Here is a 16,252-nt window from a genome sequence, read left to right on the forward strand (position 1 = left end):
AGCACAAGACCACAGCACGCTGCTCGCTGGGCCCTACGCAGCGCGAGCGACAGCAGGGAGGGCAGGAAGCTTTGGAGAGCACCAGAGGACATACCTTCTTATGAACAACGGAGGAAGTGGAATTAATTGTGCTCTCGTCACTATGCATCATGACCAGTTCAGGGCTGCTCTCATCCAGGACCTCCTGCATGCTGCTCACACTGCTGCTCTGACTGCCTGTGCTCACAGACATGCTCGGGATGGAGTGGTTGCTGCCCAGACTGTCCATCTTCCTACTCAGGTTTGATCCATGCTCACTGTCCTATAAAACAAGGGGCATGTGTTACAGATACCGCAGGAGGTCACCTGCCCAACAGGGGACTGCGGTGCCCAAGGTTTGCTTTAAAGGCAACTCTGCAGAGTTAAAGGGGTTTTGCTCAGTATTTCGGCAACTACGTTTCTCAAGGCTGCCTGGATTGTGCAGCACTCCACAGTGGGCAGTGAGCTTTTGCCTCCTCCCCTGCAATCCTCATAAATCAGACATCAGGGCGGTTTTTCTGAACATATCAGTAAGTCTGGGCATGGCTCTGGCTTGAATAGGAGGCATCCAGGAATACTGGACTGGTGGTGAAAGGAGTCTCGTAAATATGAAAGGAACAATCTTTGAAGTTTGTATTAAAATCATGTTCCAAATTTTTATGCTACAACACATTTTGTGAGTCAGAAGATGAACCAATTTGTTCATGACTCGGTAGCTATTTCAGGTACATCACGGGTGCAGAGGTTTTAACCTCTGTGCCCCAAGCAGTCAGCAGTGACATTCTTTCAAGCTAAAACCAACATACTATCTTTGTGTTTTCAGCCAAGATAAATTCTTATGTAATCTTCATTCACCTCTAAACAGCTGACTCAGAAGAGCCTGCATTACTACAGCGATTAAAGTTATTGTAATCTGCTTAGACAAACCTAAATAATTGTTCCTCACATTGGACGTTTTTCTTCTACAGACAAATATCAGAAGTTAGTATCTTTTTTTTCCTTTTGCTTGTGTACTCATACCAGCTCAGTAATCCCTGAGTATGAGCTTAAACTGGACTGACTTGAGAACGTACAGAGTCCCCAGTAATAAACTAACGGGACTGAAGATGTTTGCAGTGAGGACTGAGAGCTCTGAACAGCCTTCAGCTCCTGCTCTGAAATAGCCTCAGCTCATCAAAATGAATGGCTTGCTACTGCACCCGGTTCCTCCTGGCCTCCGAAGTGAGCTTGGGGAGAATTACATTTCAAATCAATTAACAGGATACTCATGTGGTTGGAAACAAAGAAAGATAAACTTGACAGACTTGACAGATATGTATTTGATTGTCTGATTATTTTTTAAGCAATTAGCTGATCATTCAGAGCCTGTGTAAAAGCACTTAAATTCCAAAATACAAAAGAATACTGTTTTACAGAGACCATATACACAGGAGAATGAAAACATTTGCAGGATTCTTATATAAAATTGCAGAAGAAATAACATAATCAGGCATCTGAGATGAGAATGTGACTGTAACTAATAAATACATATGCACAAAAGGACAGAGAAGAGATTGCACATGCAACCTCAACGTTGACTTCCTGGCTTAAATACTTTCCAAATGATCTTTAGTTCCTTTCAAGAGCTCTGAGGAAGCCATTAGTATTATTTTTAGTGTTAAAAATAAGGATTTGTAATGTCCCTTACACTAAGGTAGAAGGAGAAACTGGCTTGTGGCATTTACAGCTTCTGTTAACCATTAGCAACTGAAGCGAGTGCTGTGTTTAACTTTCACCATCAAGTAAGCAATGTAAACACGAGCAATACAACCTCTTTTTGTGGTACGCAAGCTCGGGGTAAAACCCAGTGCAGGGCATGCTGTGCACATGCAGAGTGTGAGCTTTATTAGTGTTAATTCCTGGACACACACTTTTTCCCTCTTTTTAGGGGTGGGGACAGGAAGAACAGAGGAAGATGCATCTCAGAGTCAACTGCTACCACACCTTGGCTGTTGAGCTTGGATCTGCTGAATTGTCAAGTGGGAAGCTCATTTCCTTGTGCTTCCTGCTCTGTCACTCTCTCAGCAGTTTGTTTCACACAGGTGGACATAACTTGAAGTTCTCAGTGCAAAAATGTGATGCTCCCACTCTCCCTCCCCCAGATAAGTAACCTAAAAATTTAAAGTTGCCTAGCTGGAGGGTCAGAACAGCAGCGCTTTTTAGCTTTAACCATAGTGGTTGCTGTTTTTACTGCTTTTGTGCATCTTCCCCCAGTGAAGGACAGTATTAAGCACTGGTCTCTTCTTCCTGCTTGCTCTCCTGACACCCAAACTTGCCCACCTCTTAAACCAACGCTCTAGCCTAGCCTTAAAAGAATATCTGACATACACAAACCTCAAAGCCAAGTCCCCAAACGTACACTAAACTTGGGCATCTCCCTGCACGTGATCTTGCTGTACTGCAGCAAAAAGGAATAAAAACATCAATTTGTTTGTGATTTTTTTATGGTTGAGAACCAGGCATGGATTTATTTATCCGATGTGCCTGCAACAAACGACATAAATTTCCATCTAATCTCATCAATTGAAAAATGACTGTTTTTCTTCTCTGAGCCACAGTTAGTGTCAATTATCATACCCTGATTAAGTGGGTTGTTTATTACAAGATTTAAATTGCAGCTGAGTTTTATATCTTTAATATTAAAGCAAAAAAAGATTAAAAATTTTAAAAACAAGTCTTACTAATTTGGTGATTTGCTTTTCAGCTCACGGTAACTATACGATAAAGCAATGGGCCTATGTTAATTTTTTTAAAATATTATCATTTATCAATTGGTCTTGGTTGTGCTTATAAGACCGGAAACCTTGGACCATCAGTAGGCCCTCCTTCATACAGGATCTGAGGTAATTTTCATCGTAGATAATCTCCCTTCAGATGAGTTTCTTCCCTAAAGCTTTCAGAAGAAAGGCAACCATTTGAAAAAAAAGTTTTAAAGTTGCCAATAAGTACACATCTAACACAGTAATGGCTGCTAACGCTCATTATCCTATCCTGTCTCTGCTGGTTCAGATGATATTCCAGTGACACGGACTGCATCCATATCTGGCTGCGTTTGTTCTGCCGCTTAAGGACAGGAACATCTCACTTGCCCTAAGATGATTTAGAACAGTGCAAATGGGTTAACGAAACAAAAGTACCTCCTCCTCCTCTTGAGACTCGGTCAGTGGGCCATTCCGTGTCTCTTGGAAAAGGATTTTCTTCATTTTCCGGTACTGAAGGTTATCCAGTTCACGTACTGCATCTTTTGTCCTTTGGATAAGGTCTATTAGTACCCTTGGTGGTCGGTCTCGGCGAACAAAATCGTGCTATAATCAAGGAAATAAAACACACAGTCTCAGACATGACACTAGTATGTTTGATGTGAAAACAGGGGCACAGGGACTTCTCCCCCCAAGAGGGGCACGAGACACCAGTTCACGTTCAGCAGTTAATAATACCTGTTACGAAAGACTCAGCACTGATTACCCGTACCGTACTCATCACTGTATCAAACAACCAAGCGGATCGTGCTATGCCCTTTGAGTTTTGAAGCGTAGGCTGCAAAGTGCTTTGTTGGGAAGTCAGGGGAACTGCTTCAGCACAGAACACAATCTAATGCGGAGCACAGAGAAAGGAGCAAAAATCACTATGTGACTTGAAACTCATGTGCACGTACGCATCAGTGGCAGGAGAGGCAGGATGGTGGGCAGAGAGGTCCTTTGAAAGCTCCTGCCCCGACTCCCTGATGCACTTTTTGGACCGAGGTCAGGTTTTCTGGGCTCTCCAAACATCAGAGCTGATTTGTTCCTTCCCAATCCCGTTCACGTTATGTGTAAGAGGAACAAGACACTGCCACTTTAAACCCTGCAAATGCACAGGACTTAAAAATGAACAAAATGCATAAAGGATGAAGATTAATCAATCCTGATTATGGAAGATTACCTGCCTAAGCTTCATGCAAAGATTTACCCTGCATCTGACCTACTCCTACTCCAAACCAGTAAGAAGACTGCAAGGCTTGTTTATTATTGAAGAGTTTAAGAAAAAAATAATCCAGTTCTTCCCAACCCCTAAAGATGTACAAGCACAGGTTTTAAGTGCAGACTTAGCAGTAGGTTGTTCAAGGGAACTTAAGTACGTGACGAAATGCTCTGCTCTGACTTAGCAGCCACATCCTCTCCTGCGCTGTACAACTGGCGATGGAGTCTGTCAGTTCATGAACTCGGGGAAACGCATCTCTCCCCTGGATCTGGTGGCACCCTTCAAACTCAAGCACTAATACAGCCACCTGGAGCTGCACTAACAGACACAACAGACCCAGCCCTTCTCAAAACGCAAGTCTTGTGCACAAGAAAGTTGACCAGATCATCACTTAACGATTTCTAAATAAGCATAGAAAGAATCAGGCCGCAGGCTTATTTCTTGTTTTTAAGTGAATTGAAACTATTGTGCATTTCAGTTTTGTTAAAGGAGAAAGCCAGTCACTTCGGTATCCATGTCTTTGCTAGCAGTGATGGCGTTTACTTTTGAATTATAACTAAAAATACCACGTTATTTCACACAGAAGCAAAATGATTCATTTCTGCTCCTTTCAGATCCCCACCATTTATTTCCCTGTAAACAGTGGCAAACAATCTGCAGCTTATTTATGATTAGAAAAAAGGTAACCATTTATATCTCATCGTAGATAATAGGTAATTTTTTGAAAGCAGTAATGCATTTGGAACAATGATCCTGAGCTTAACTCCATCCTATCTACCCAGCGTATACTTGTTTACGCATATTCTTTAACACTGCAAACACTCCTTTCATAAAGTGACAGGCTATGTGCTTCATATTTAAGCTCCTCAAATATTAGAATGGGACCACATGGAAACTATAAGGCAGATGCATAAAAACAAAGGACTTGTATAATGAGAACACAATTCCAAATGCTTGTCTGCATGAAATAACTGAACTACATATATAAAATGTAGTCACTGCTCTGCTAGCTACTGCAAAAATTGGTTAGAAATGATGGCTGATAGGACTTAACTTGTATACTTTCTTCAAATTGTAAGAAAAAACAGACTCAAAAAGAAGTGGTTAACCTAAAGGCAAGCAGCAAGTTGGCTGGAAGAGTAACCAACAGAACCAAGTCTCCTGAGATTATCATACAAGCTGAGAAAAATAAGACAGTAAGTGTTTAAATAAAATTTTGTAATTTAATTTTTGAAAGTGAAAATATTATTGAGACAGGTTTGGTTTGTTTTCATCCAGGATAGTAAACTGAAATTGAACACATTCTCAAACACCCCTTAAAATTCAGTTCCCTTTAAGAAAATGTGGCCACAAAAATTTCTCTCTATCCCTGTTTACTACATGCAAGTAAAAAAATCCCTAAAAGAAAAAAGACCTTGAATCTTATAATCTGACAAGCTTTAGGGAGGAGATGTTTCCTGCGGGAGGGAACATCTGGGGTACTGCTCTGAAAGTCTAACACCAAACAAAAAGACTGAATATACATAATTTAAGAATGACATCCCAGCTCCAATTGTTTGTGCAGACTCCAACCTAAGGTACTCCTGAAATCATATCCTTCAATGAACTTACACTATTCCTAGAGAGCAGAAAGACTGCCAATCCACATGAATGAATCATTCTGAAACCCACAACATAAACCTATTAGCTGGTCAAAGGATTGTCGGGGTGCTGCAAGCAGAACCGGAGAACAAAACGCTGGTTACGTGCCACAGCACAAATGGATCACAGGAAAAATCTACCGGGCGCTGAAGAGAAAGTAAAAACAAGCTCGTTTGTCAGCCTTTACCTGGAAAGTGAAGGCATGAGGGTTAAATATTCTATATGGTCCAGGCTTAAAGCAAAGACAGAAGTGAGTGCAAAGCCAGCTATTCAGTAAAGAGTGCATGATTTCGATTTCTCACTTCAAGAACCAAGAGATTCAGAAACATCCATGAGAACGCATTTTACTGAGCTGAAAAAGCAACAAGAGAAGCCATAAAACAAAGGCTGAATGGTAGCCTTAGAACAAAAATCAGCATGAAAAGGCTGGCAGGTAGACACAGAGCAGCAATCTAACCTACTGTGGAAATTAAGCAAAACACCCTACGGAGCTAACAATTCCTCTGCTCAAATATTTAAGGAAAAACCGAGTCCTGTTTACCTGGTGTGAAACAGCAGCATGCCATGCAATTCTCACCAGCAGCTATGTACGGCAACCAGAGGAATAGCAGGGCCACTAATCAATTTTATAGAAAGGAGATACTTAAAAATGAAAAATAAAAAAAGCCTGATGGAGAAGGGGCCGGACAGGATTGCACACATCCCTACTTTGTAAAGAAAGGCTGCCCTTGAATTTTCCAGAGACAAAGCCCTGGGAATTATAAACAGTTCCTGTACTTCTCAGGTAAACTGAACGCTGATGACTTGAGAAAATGGAACTGATTTAGGGTTCGCTGACAAGGCTCTGTCAAACTCAGGACACATCAGTCCCAGCACGGGTCCCCCTCCTACATGCTCATGGTTATTATGAATCTGCATGAGGCACTTTCCAAAATGATAGCTATTTCCAGAGCTAGCTCTAATTAATTGGGTTCGGTACGGAGACTACTGAAGGGACATAAACACCTTTTTGGTAGTTGATAAGTTAACCCAGGCCTATTCTGTTAGTGCTACTTTTAACTTCCAAGCATGATGCACGGATATAGAAAAAAAGCAAACATTAGGAGACATTAATTAATCAAGAGCAATTACTCAAAGCCCATCTAGGACAAAAAAATAAAAATAAAAATAAAATTGGAAAATGGGATCAGAAACAGATAGAAATACAACATTGCCTGACTAGAGAAGCTGAAAAATGTAATGGCTGGAAATTCACAACAAAATAGATGCAGAGTTTGCTTGCTAAGTAATAATCTACAGGTGGCACTAACCGGTAAATTTGTCAAGACCTCTGAACAAGACAGCAGCCAGAAGAACGAAGCATCCCAAACCCCACTGCTGTAGCAGTGCCACGCACAGCCTGCGTAACCACCCCTGGAGTAACACAGAGGCATGCCCATAGCCAAAAATGCCTGTCCAGCCAGCTGAACTCTGGCTGGGTGAACAGAAGTTAACCCAAACCCAGGATCAGACAGGCACAAAGGAATGATTTACAAGACTAGAGCAAAAAGGAAAGAGCTGAACTGAGAGCAGGCAGAAAGATCCCCATCCCTGGAGGTGCCCCCAAGGCCCGGCTGGATGGGGCTTTGAGCAACATGGTCTGGTGGGAGGTGTCCACCCCCCTGCCATGTCAGGGAACTAATGGTCTTTTAGGTTGCTTCCAACCCAAACCATTCTGTGATTGTGAACGGATTTGAAAGGTATGAACAGATCAGAATTAATCATGCTGACATTACTAGAAAAAAATATGTTTGTGATAACCTTCCTGAACTTCATCTGCATTGTGCTGAAAAAGGACAAAACAGGACAGCTCAGAGCAACCCACAGCAATCCCGGCCTGGCCAGGACATAACCTAGGTCACTCAGGCTCTTTCCATCCCTAATACGCCTATTTCTTTACCTAATCGGCCACTATCCGTAAAACTTCATTAAGATCCTAATCCTCTCATCATGTGGAGTATAATTGTCAAAGTACTTCCAGCTCTGCAAAAGATTTGCTATTGCCTGTGCATCTTATGAAGACTGGTTAAGTCTTGGGTTGGAGTAGCAATTAAAATGGCTTTTCAGATTTTTTATTGCTTCCAGCGAGAAGGTCTGTAGCAAAATACAAGCCTTAAATCTTCACCGAAATTGCATATAAGCTTGGCAGCAAATATTGCCTGGTGAACAACAGAAAAAGTAACATTTTTCTCTACTGAAGAAAAAAATGAAGGCACATCAGGAAGTTAACAGTAACAGTACTTTACACAAAATTGTGTAAATGCCCCCAAAAGGTCATTTTTAGTTTCTTCCCTCATCTCTTCTCTGCTCTTTCAGAGGCCACAGAGTGCAGCATGGTCACAACTCAGGGCATCCTACTGACACTGTGGCGTAGTAGAGAGGCTGGTGGAAGTTCCTGCCTTCTGCAAAGAGCTCAGAAGCATGCTCCTAAGGCTTGCCTACACAGAGGATTACTGCTTGGTGTTCACATCTGCAGCCCAGATTTAACTGATCCAGCTCTGGACCTGTCTGTCTTTGATAATGCTTTCAGGTAAGGGACGTACAGCTTTATCTTGAAGGAAGAAAATTAAAAATAATTAAATATATCAAGATGACATCCTTCTACCCCCCTGCTGGCAGCCCCCTCCTTCAGCTGAAGGGCTGTCACCCTCTCCACTGGCTCATGGGGCTTGCAAGTTCTCTAGCACAAAAGGAACTCTGGGGTGTACAGGGAGCAGGGTGCTGGGCTGCTTCCTCAAGAAACTCCTCACTCAGCAGTATAAGCATTTTACTACACAGCCTGCCTCTAGTTTTCTCCAGCAGTTTGACTCTTGAGCATCATGTTATAAAGGGAATTGTAACCATTTCCTGATTTTACCTGTAACCTTAAATATCCTAAAATACTCCAGCACTTCTAGCAAGGCCACCACGCTTTCAAACTTGAGCCTAAAGGCCACGGAGTTCTTCAGGAAGCAGGGAGTGTGACTCTTCTGCCTTAGCAGCCTTAGAAGATGTTTGATGGGATATCTTAGAAAGGTGCATGCAGAGAAAAGGCAACCAATTCTTCCAAATTCAGATCATGGTAGGAAGTGCTGTGGTGGCCAGTAACAACATGCATCTGAACACATGCAGTTATTAGTTCCTTTAAAATTTCAACAGTACTTTAAAAAAAGACCCCCCAAAACTACTGATATAGGCAAGAGAAAAAGCAACAGTGTTTTGGAAAAGGGAAAATACTCATTTACCACCACTAGAATTATTTTGGGGTAGGCAAACACATTTTTCCCAAATTTCTTAAAGAGATTTGAAAATTTACCCGTAATAGATCTGTTGATGATGGCCTTTCCTGAGGTATTTTCTGTAAGCAGTAATCAACAAATCCCCTAAAGGAGTCTGACCTGTAAATAATAATAATAAAAAAGTTTTAAATTAAAATAAGGTTAGGTTCTGAAATATACACAGACTTACTAGCAAAGAGCAAAATAAAAATCCTGACTAGTTTGTTCTCAAGTACGAGGGCATAACGGTTAACCGGACTTTTCCAAATTCTGAGTAAGCTGATCCCACCAGTTCTTTCAGCAGTTAAAGACTGTGGATACAGACATGGCAGTTATCCCCAGCCACAAAATGAAAGCCGAACAAGAACTCTGTGTACCAGCCAGCGTTTTCAATTTTACTTCAGCTACTTAAAATTAGATGACAATGAGATTCACAGCAACTCCAGAAATGTGCTTGCTAAGTTAGCTGATGAAATGACTCCCTGCTCTCTAGATGCTTCCCACCATTTGCAACACTGACTCAGGAAAGCATCTTGGTACGTGGTCAGGTTCAAAGAAACTTCAGGCTTCATGTGAGCTTGTATTGCAACCCCAAAGTAGTAAACTGATCTTCCAGATGCTCATCAAACTCAAAAGCAGCATAAAAGGCACCTTGCTTGCTCCTTGTGTTCACAAAGTCACAGACAGCAAACAGGTGACTATAAACAAACTGCCTGCAATCAAGAATACTGATTCTTGTACTGTATTCCCAAGCTGCTTCTACTCTGCATTGCAAATTCTGCACAGAATGATCTCAGTATAGGTGTGGAGATGAGAGCAATTTCTGTGAATCTTGAAAAATGGACAAAAGAAAGATGATGAAATAAGGAAATTGATGTGGAGTGGTTTTGATAAAATGATTAGCAATTAAATAATTATGCTTAAATGCCTAACGAGGGAATTTCCCACCTCTCCAGGAGCTATTGTTTCAAGCCATCTGCAGACTCTACTAAGCATCACTTGATGGCTACGTTCCACTCTTAAGTAAAAAGAGCAGAACATGGAATAATGCCTTTGCTCCCTGAGAATAACAAAATATTCTTGTATCAAAACTTAAGATTCTGGAACAAGAGCTCGTAGCATGGGGAGTTTTTACTAGCCACAGAACTCTAATGATTTTTGAAATCCCTCACTGAAAAAAAAATTATCTAATTACCTCTGTAGCCTCTCCTCTCCCTTCCCTTCACATTTCAGCTGTAGCATAATGCTAACAATTCTGTCAGAGACCTTTTGCAGCTGGAAACCTTGCTGATGCCGAGCTAAGGCTGGCTTAATGTATCCAAGAATATTTTAATTCCTGCGGCATCTACAGCCCCATAATTATCACCTCCACACATTTAGATTGTAGCACAGCCAAAGTGACAGAAGGTCAAAACGGAGCCTGCCTACACAGGAGCATTATTCAAGAATGCAGTCAAATCACTCCACTGCAACAAACACTTTTCTTGTCAGATTTTAGCCATGCAGAGAGCATCGGAGAGCGTTTTTGGGGAAACAAAGCACAAAACCTGGTAATAAGCTCTCTTACCATTCATTTGACTGTAACGTAGGGGAATCATTCTGGGCTATGTGATATAAGGCACTCATTGCATTCATGTTGAAAAGTGGAGGCTTCCTTTCAGCTAGAAAGAAAAGAGAAAGGTGTGATAAGGCAGTCTGGAAAGAAAAGGAGACAGATATGGAAGCATGAGCAAGGTATCACTGCTAAATCAATAGCTCATTACTGTTGTCATCACATTTAAGCCAATTATTGTAATCTTCTTGGTTATTCCAGGACAACCACTCAAGGAAAGCTGTTATTCACCCAAAGAGTGGATGAAGAAATCCAGACAACAGGATGTAAATTATAAGGAAAAGTTTCCAGTACATTTTACCTTAACTGCAACTTTACCCACCTAATCCTCCATGGTGAAAAATCAGCAGCAGCTGACTACAACAGAGCTCAGGCATACAGTGTGGCATCCATACCTAAGGAAGAGTGGCTGCCCATTTCATTTACACTTGGCAGTCACCTGTGGAAGTCGGACAGGTTGCCAAATTCATTTGCCAGGTGTGCTTTTAACTCCTCTTTATCAAAGCTCTTCCTAGTCCTTGCACTTCTGAGAGGACACCTGCCTGACAGCCCCCAAACAGTGCAGCAGATTTTAAACTGAAATTGAGCAATGATAGTTTTCACTGCCATGTGAGCTGTGCCAATCAGACGGTGATGCCAGGATTTTTTAAGAATCATTATTTATTTATTTTAAGTTCATGTCAGGTCATACCAGAGCAATCATTTGTCTTAGACATGCAGCACGCATGCACAAACCACTGCATTTTCTTCTCTGTAAACACTGCTTACTTTTGGCTAGACCAGAAATGTAGACCAGCTTGTAAAAATACAAGACTGCAAACCATACTTTCCTCTTCTCTGGGAGCAAACAAAAATAGCAGCACTTTGTTCTATAGCAGAACAGCAGGGGACAAGTCATATAAAGTATGAAGAGGTAAGATGTTTCTTGGACCCCAGCAGAAATACTGGAGACTTGCTTATGTCTCACTCCATTTCATGAAGCATTTCTGCACTTTTGTTCATGCTTGGCCACACATTCAGGTGAGGTGCACTACAACTCCTCATATGAAAGACCTGACTGTGGCCATTACACATCTTCCAAAACCAGCACTTAATGAGTCAGTAAATTTAAGTATTTAGAGTTTTTATATACACTAACTTTTGATTAAGATGCAGCAACGTGGACGCAGAACATTACTTTCACAATTCTGACACTGTTTTGAGTGCACAAGTTGGGTATTACCTGTGAAAACAGCTGTGACTTTCAACTTGAAGCTTTTCCTAACACACTGAATGAGCACGGGGAAATTGAGTAGGTGTTTGCCAGGCACAGATCACAACAGTTCCCAAGACTGGCCATGTCTTTGAGGATATGCTCAGAACATGGCACAGATATCCATGCCAGATTAAAGCATCACATCTGAACAGTTACATAGACACAGAAAGTGTTTAGTCCTACAAAGTCCCCACGGAATAAAAGTGCTTGTCATATAAGGAGCCCAGCCTCCACAGGCACCAAAATCTAAATTCTTAGTAAATAAAGCCTGGCAACCCCTGGGATAAGCATTGGTTTGGAAACTAAAAGACAGTTCAGAAGAGCCAATAAAGGGGGCTCAGTATTTGCAAAATAGGCCTGCAAAATGTAGTCTGTCTTGAACTTGCACGCCAGCTGAAGATAGAAGTACAGCAGCATTATTAGTGCCTTGCCCTTGATTTGCCACTTAAACTCAGTTGAGTTTAACTCAACTGTCACTGCTTTCCAGGTAAGCCTTTTTAAAGAATAAACTTTAAGGAATAAGAATCTCCCAACAGTTACTGCGGAGGGTTTGTTATTCACATCGGCTGCAAAGTATTTACTCACCTAACTCAATACACGTGATCCCAAGGGACCAGATGTCCACCTTTCCGTCATACTGCCCTTCGTCCATAGCAAGGATCACCTCTGGTGCCATCCTACCAACCACAGGACAAAATACGTAGGTCAGAGGACACAAACTGTGACTCCCAGCACGTAGCTTACAGTGAGATGGCTTCATCATCTTCAGCAGCACAGTGGGCCAAACTTCAAGGGCCAGCATGGAGCTGAGTAAAGCCATGCTGAAACAGAACAGAGCTTGCCTGCACTAGAAACTCTTCCAAGAGGCCGATTTAAAAATGAAAGTAAATAAGAGGTCAACCTCACTGTTAGAAAAACATGCTAGGACATGGGAGACCCGCACTAATCTCAAAGGCATTGTACCTGCATGCAGACAGCAGGGGCTGGGAGTCCTAAAGACACCATCCCTCACCAGAGATGGCGGGTTTTCCATGGCACACCAGGAGAATTTTCCAGTAGATACATGCAGCCTGCGAGTATAGCTATGAAAGGAACAGGGAAATCCAGAACAATGGGGAAATACGGATAAAGGGATGAATGTCGGGGGGGAAAGCAGCAGGGCCAGCCTGCAAAAATGCAGCCTATTTGGTTCTGTTCTTCAAAGACGAAGCAGGCTTCCTGCCAAATGGGCTTGTTCAGAGGTTGGGCGATAGGTGACCTCCCCTAAGTGCCTGGGAGGTCTGCCACAAAGTAAGCGGACTGTAAAGCTATGCTGGCCCACTACGTTAGGAATGCTAAGCAACTCAAGTGACCCTTAAGCAAGTCTCTTCAAAAGAGAATCTAAGTAGCTGTGTGGCTTCCAGTCTGCAGAGCTGGACTAAGGAACTTCCCTTTCTCCATGTGTTTGCCTTAGTTCCACTACCTATGGCAAATGTTAATAATTGTTAAGCCAATGGTATAGCAGTCAAAACATTAAGTGGTGCCATTTCAAAGTGCTGCACAATCTACCTCTAATCATGGGCACTGAGAAAGAACCTGTTTCCTGAAGAGCTGGACACGGGAATTGTAAAAACGCTGCTTGGTTAATTTAGTTGGTTAATGTAGTTTTTATGCCAGATACTATTTTTGGATTGTGAAATGCTGGAAACATAAGACAGCAGTCTTAAAAAGACTGATGTACCCCATGAAGTATCCCATGCTTTACTCACCAGTAAGGTGTTCCCACAAAAGAATTGGCAGGGGAGACTATAGATGCAGACCCAAAATCAGCTAGTTTCACTTGACCTGGTTCTGTTAGAAGAATATTTCCAGCTTTAATATCCCTTTAAAAGAAAAAAAAAAAAAAGTACACCTTTGGTTATAGTAGAACAGTTCTGAAAAATTTACACATACACAGAACTCTGCTAACCTGTTCTCAAATTAAATATTCATTAAAAAAATGAGAGTTGTTTAGAAGCCTGGTATTATAGAATACTAGAGAGATCAAATACCTGACTTCATTTGGAACAGAAATATGACTGTACCCAAAAAGCGTGCTGGGGAATGAAGGACAAAGAGATGGGCCACGGTTGCAAGGCTGAGGTCCCAAACTGAGATCAAGGAGAGATTCCCCCTAATACCCAAGATGCGACAGACACCAGAAATGTTATTTTAATCTTTCAAATGACCTAGGGTCCCTTAACTTCCTGCAAGTCTCAGATAATCCATACATTTCAGAAATTAAGGATAACGAAGCTACTGCAATACATACGGCACAAGATACTTTCAACACCTTTGGCACCATACATTTGTCAACTCCAGCAGCAGGTGGGTTAATTACAAATTAATTGCCCATAAAACGCTGAGAAAGGTTAACTCCATTTGCATGCCTTCTAAGAAACCTGGCAATGAGCCTATTCAAAGTTAGAGAAGAATTCATGTGAGTACCATTTACTTCTAATCCCTAGGATTTCTGGCGTGTTATACCTGAAATATTTTTTCTTACACACATCAGATTAAAAAAGGAGAATTGCTTTTAGAAATTCAGGTCTCCTTACGCATTGCAGCTGAAAAATCACAACATAATGAAGTTCCTCGAAACCCTGATAGAACACCTCAATAACAAAGGGAAAGCTGTACAGTAGGTGTGCCAGGTTTGCCTTTACAAAGCAGCAGCTCAGTTATTTACTTCTGCAAAAGCAGACCTTCAATATATATTGAATACACATAAGGGATCCATCAGCCAGGCTGGGTATACCATACAGCCTGGAATGCCTCTTCGCTGTCTTCTCAAAAAAAAAATTATATCTATAAATAGAAAACACATCAAGAAAAACAAACAAACAAACAAAACTTTTCATATCTGGTGTTCAACTTTAGGTCCTTAACATCGAAACCACTTATCAGTAGTAGCAGACGTCCCACACAAACAAGTTGGACTTGATTATCTTCGAGGTCTTTTCCCACCTAAATGATTCCACGATTCCAAGTTACTGGGTATTGCCCAACACACATATACTGTGTGTGACCTTGTGAAAAAGGAAGCTAATTAGATAAATGGGAGGGGCAACAAAGCTACCTTGCATTTGCTGCATATGCTGAGTTATCCTACAGCAGCTGAAGCATAACAACTTGTGCACCAAACACAAAGTGAGTATCACTGCAGGCCCAGAGCAACAGGCCAGCTGAGAGACCACTGAAGTTCAGCACGATGCAGACAGAGGTGCAATGCTTTTATCTCCAAAGGGCAGGACACAGACAGGCAATGCTGGGATAACGAGAGCTGCAGCAACAGGCATGGACTTGCAGTACTTCAGCAACAGAGCTGGGCTCTCAGAACCTCTGTTTCCCCACTCCAGGGACAACTCTGCTTCAAAACTACTATTAAGCATTTTTGGTGCACACATGCTACTCAGATAAGTCTTCATGTTTTGGGTCTGTGCATCTGTCACTTCTGCACGAGGACAAGTACCAAACGATGCCTTGTGTGCACAAGAACAAACCCTCAGAAGTACTTCAGAGACAGCACAAGTCCTGTTCTCTCTGCTTCATCTCCGCTGCTACCTTCACTTTACAGCAACAATGGGTTCAGCAGGCACCTCAGGTATCAGCTCAGGTATCTGTGCTAACTTTGGTTCGCCTCGTGTCTGCAATCTAATGGGATAATCTCACCTTTTGCCATCCCACACAGTGCCACTGGGACTAAGTGGGAAGCGGGAGGCCCAGGGAGCTCAGGATGACACCAGGGCCTTGCTTTTTCCTGCATCTCCACAAGGTGTCCCCCCATTCCAGGTCACGCTCGTTTTGCCTTCCTGGCTTTTGGGCAGGGAAACCAAAGTTGTCCCAGCTGCCAGCTTTGGTCCCTCCTCAATGCTTCACCTGCCCCAGTGCTCCTGTCACTTCCCACAGCAGGGGATTTTACTCCAGCCACACAGCTCCCGGGCGGCCGGGCACATCGGCTCTCCTCCCTGCTATACAACGCAGCAAGGAAAAGACAATCTTTCAGCTCTCCTAAGTTATAGCATCTATCAGAAAACTAGAGATCTCCTGATGGTCCTGAGAGAGGCCTTGCCTTCTTCTCTCAGGAATTAAAAGACACAATATCCCTTGGAAGAAACCCAGTCAGATAGGAAAGACCTGCATGGTACTTATCTTAACATTCCTCGTGGTCACTCAGCACACTGCAAGAGTGAAACTTTTCCCAGTTTCAAAGAGAAATAACCAGCTCTGTTTGTGATACGCAGTAAGCACAGTAACGGGCAGTTCACATGGAGTAGCTAGGATTCAGCATGCAAAATTGCTGACTTTATAGAGCACACTTGTGCCGTGTTAAGCAGTCCTCATGACTACCAAGAAGAAACTAATTCTCAGTAGAGCCCACAGAGGCACTTGTTTACTATAAACAAGAATTTA

At 42.2% G+C, this 16,252-nt stretch overlaps 1 protein-coding gene across 3 annotated transcripts in view; it reads right to left on the reverse strand.

Annotated features, from left to right (window-relative positions):
• Nucleotides 1-16,252, reverse strand: part of TAOK3 (TAO kinase 3) — an 80,167-nt gene that overhangs the window by 21,723 nt on the left and 42,192 nt on the right. For 2 of the 3 annotated variants that reach the window (XM_035340999.1, XM_035341000.1), the window contains 6 exons: nucleotides 13,570-13,683; nucleotides 12,407-12,498; nucleotides 10,522-10,615; nucleotides 8,993-9,074; nucleotides 3,195-3,362; nucleotides 95-301 (listed from right to left, as the gene is read on the reverse strand). In XM_035340999.1, coding sequence (XP_035196890.1) covers nucleotides 95-301; nucleotides 3,195-3,362; nucleotides 8,993-9,074; nucleotides 10,522-10,615; nucleotides 12,407-12,498; nucleotides 13,570-13,683 — 757 coding nt within the window. The remainder of the gene's footprint in view (nucleotides 1-94; nucleotides 302-3,194; nucleotides 3,363-8,992; nucleotides 9,075-10,521; nucleotides 10,616-12,406; nucleotides 12,499-13,569; nucleotides 13,684-16,252) is intronic. The other variant, XM_035341001.1, reaches the window with a different exon arrangement.

Source organism: Oxyura jamaicensis, chromosome 15 (assembly GCF_011077185.1).
Source record: "Oxyura jamaicensis isolate SHBP4307 breed ruddy duck chromosome 15, BPBGC_Ojam_1.0, whole genome shotgun sequence".
In the NCBI taxonomy this organism is placed as follows: Eukaryota; Metazoa; Chordata; class Aves; order Anseriformes; family Anatidae; genus Oxyura; species Oxyura jamaicensis.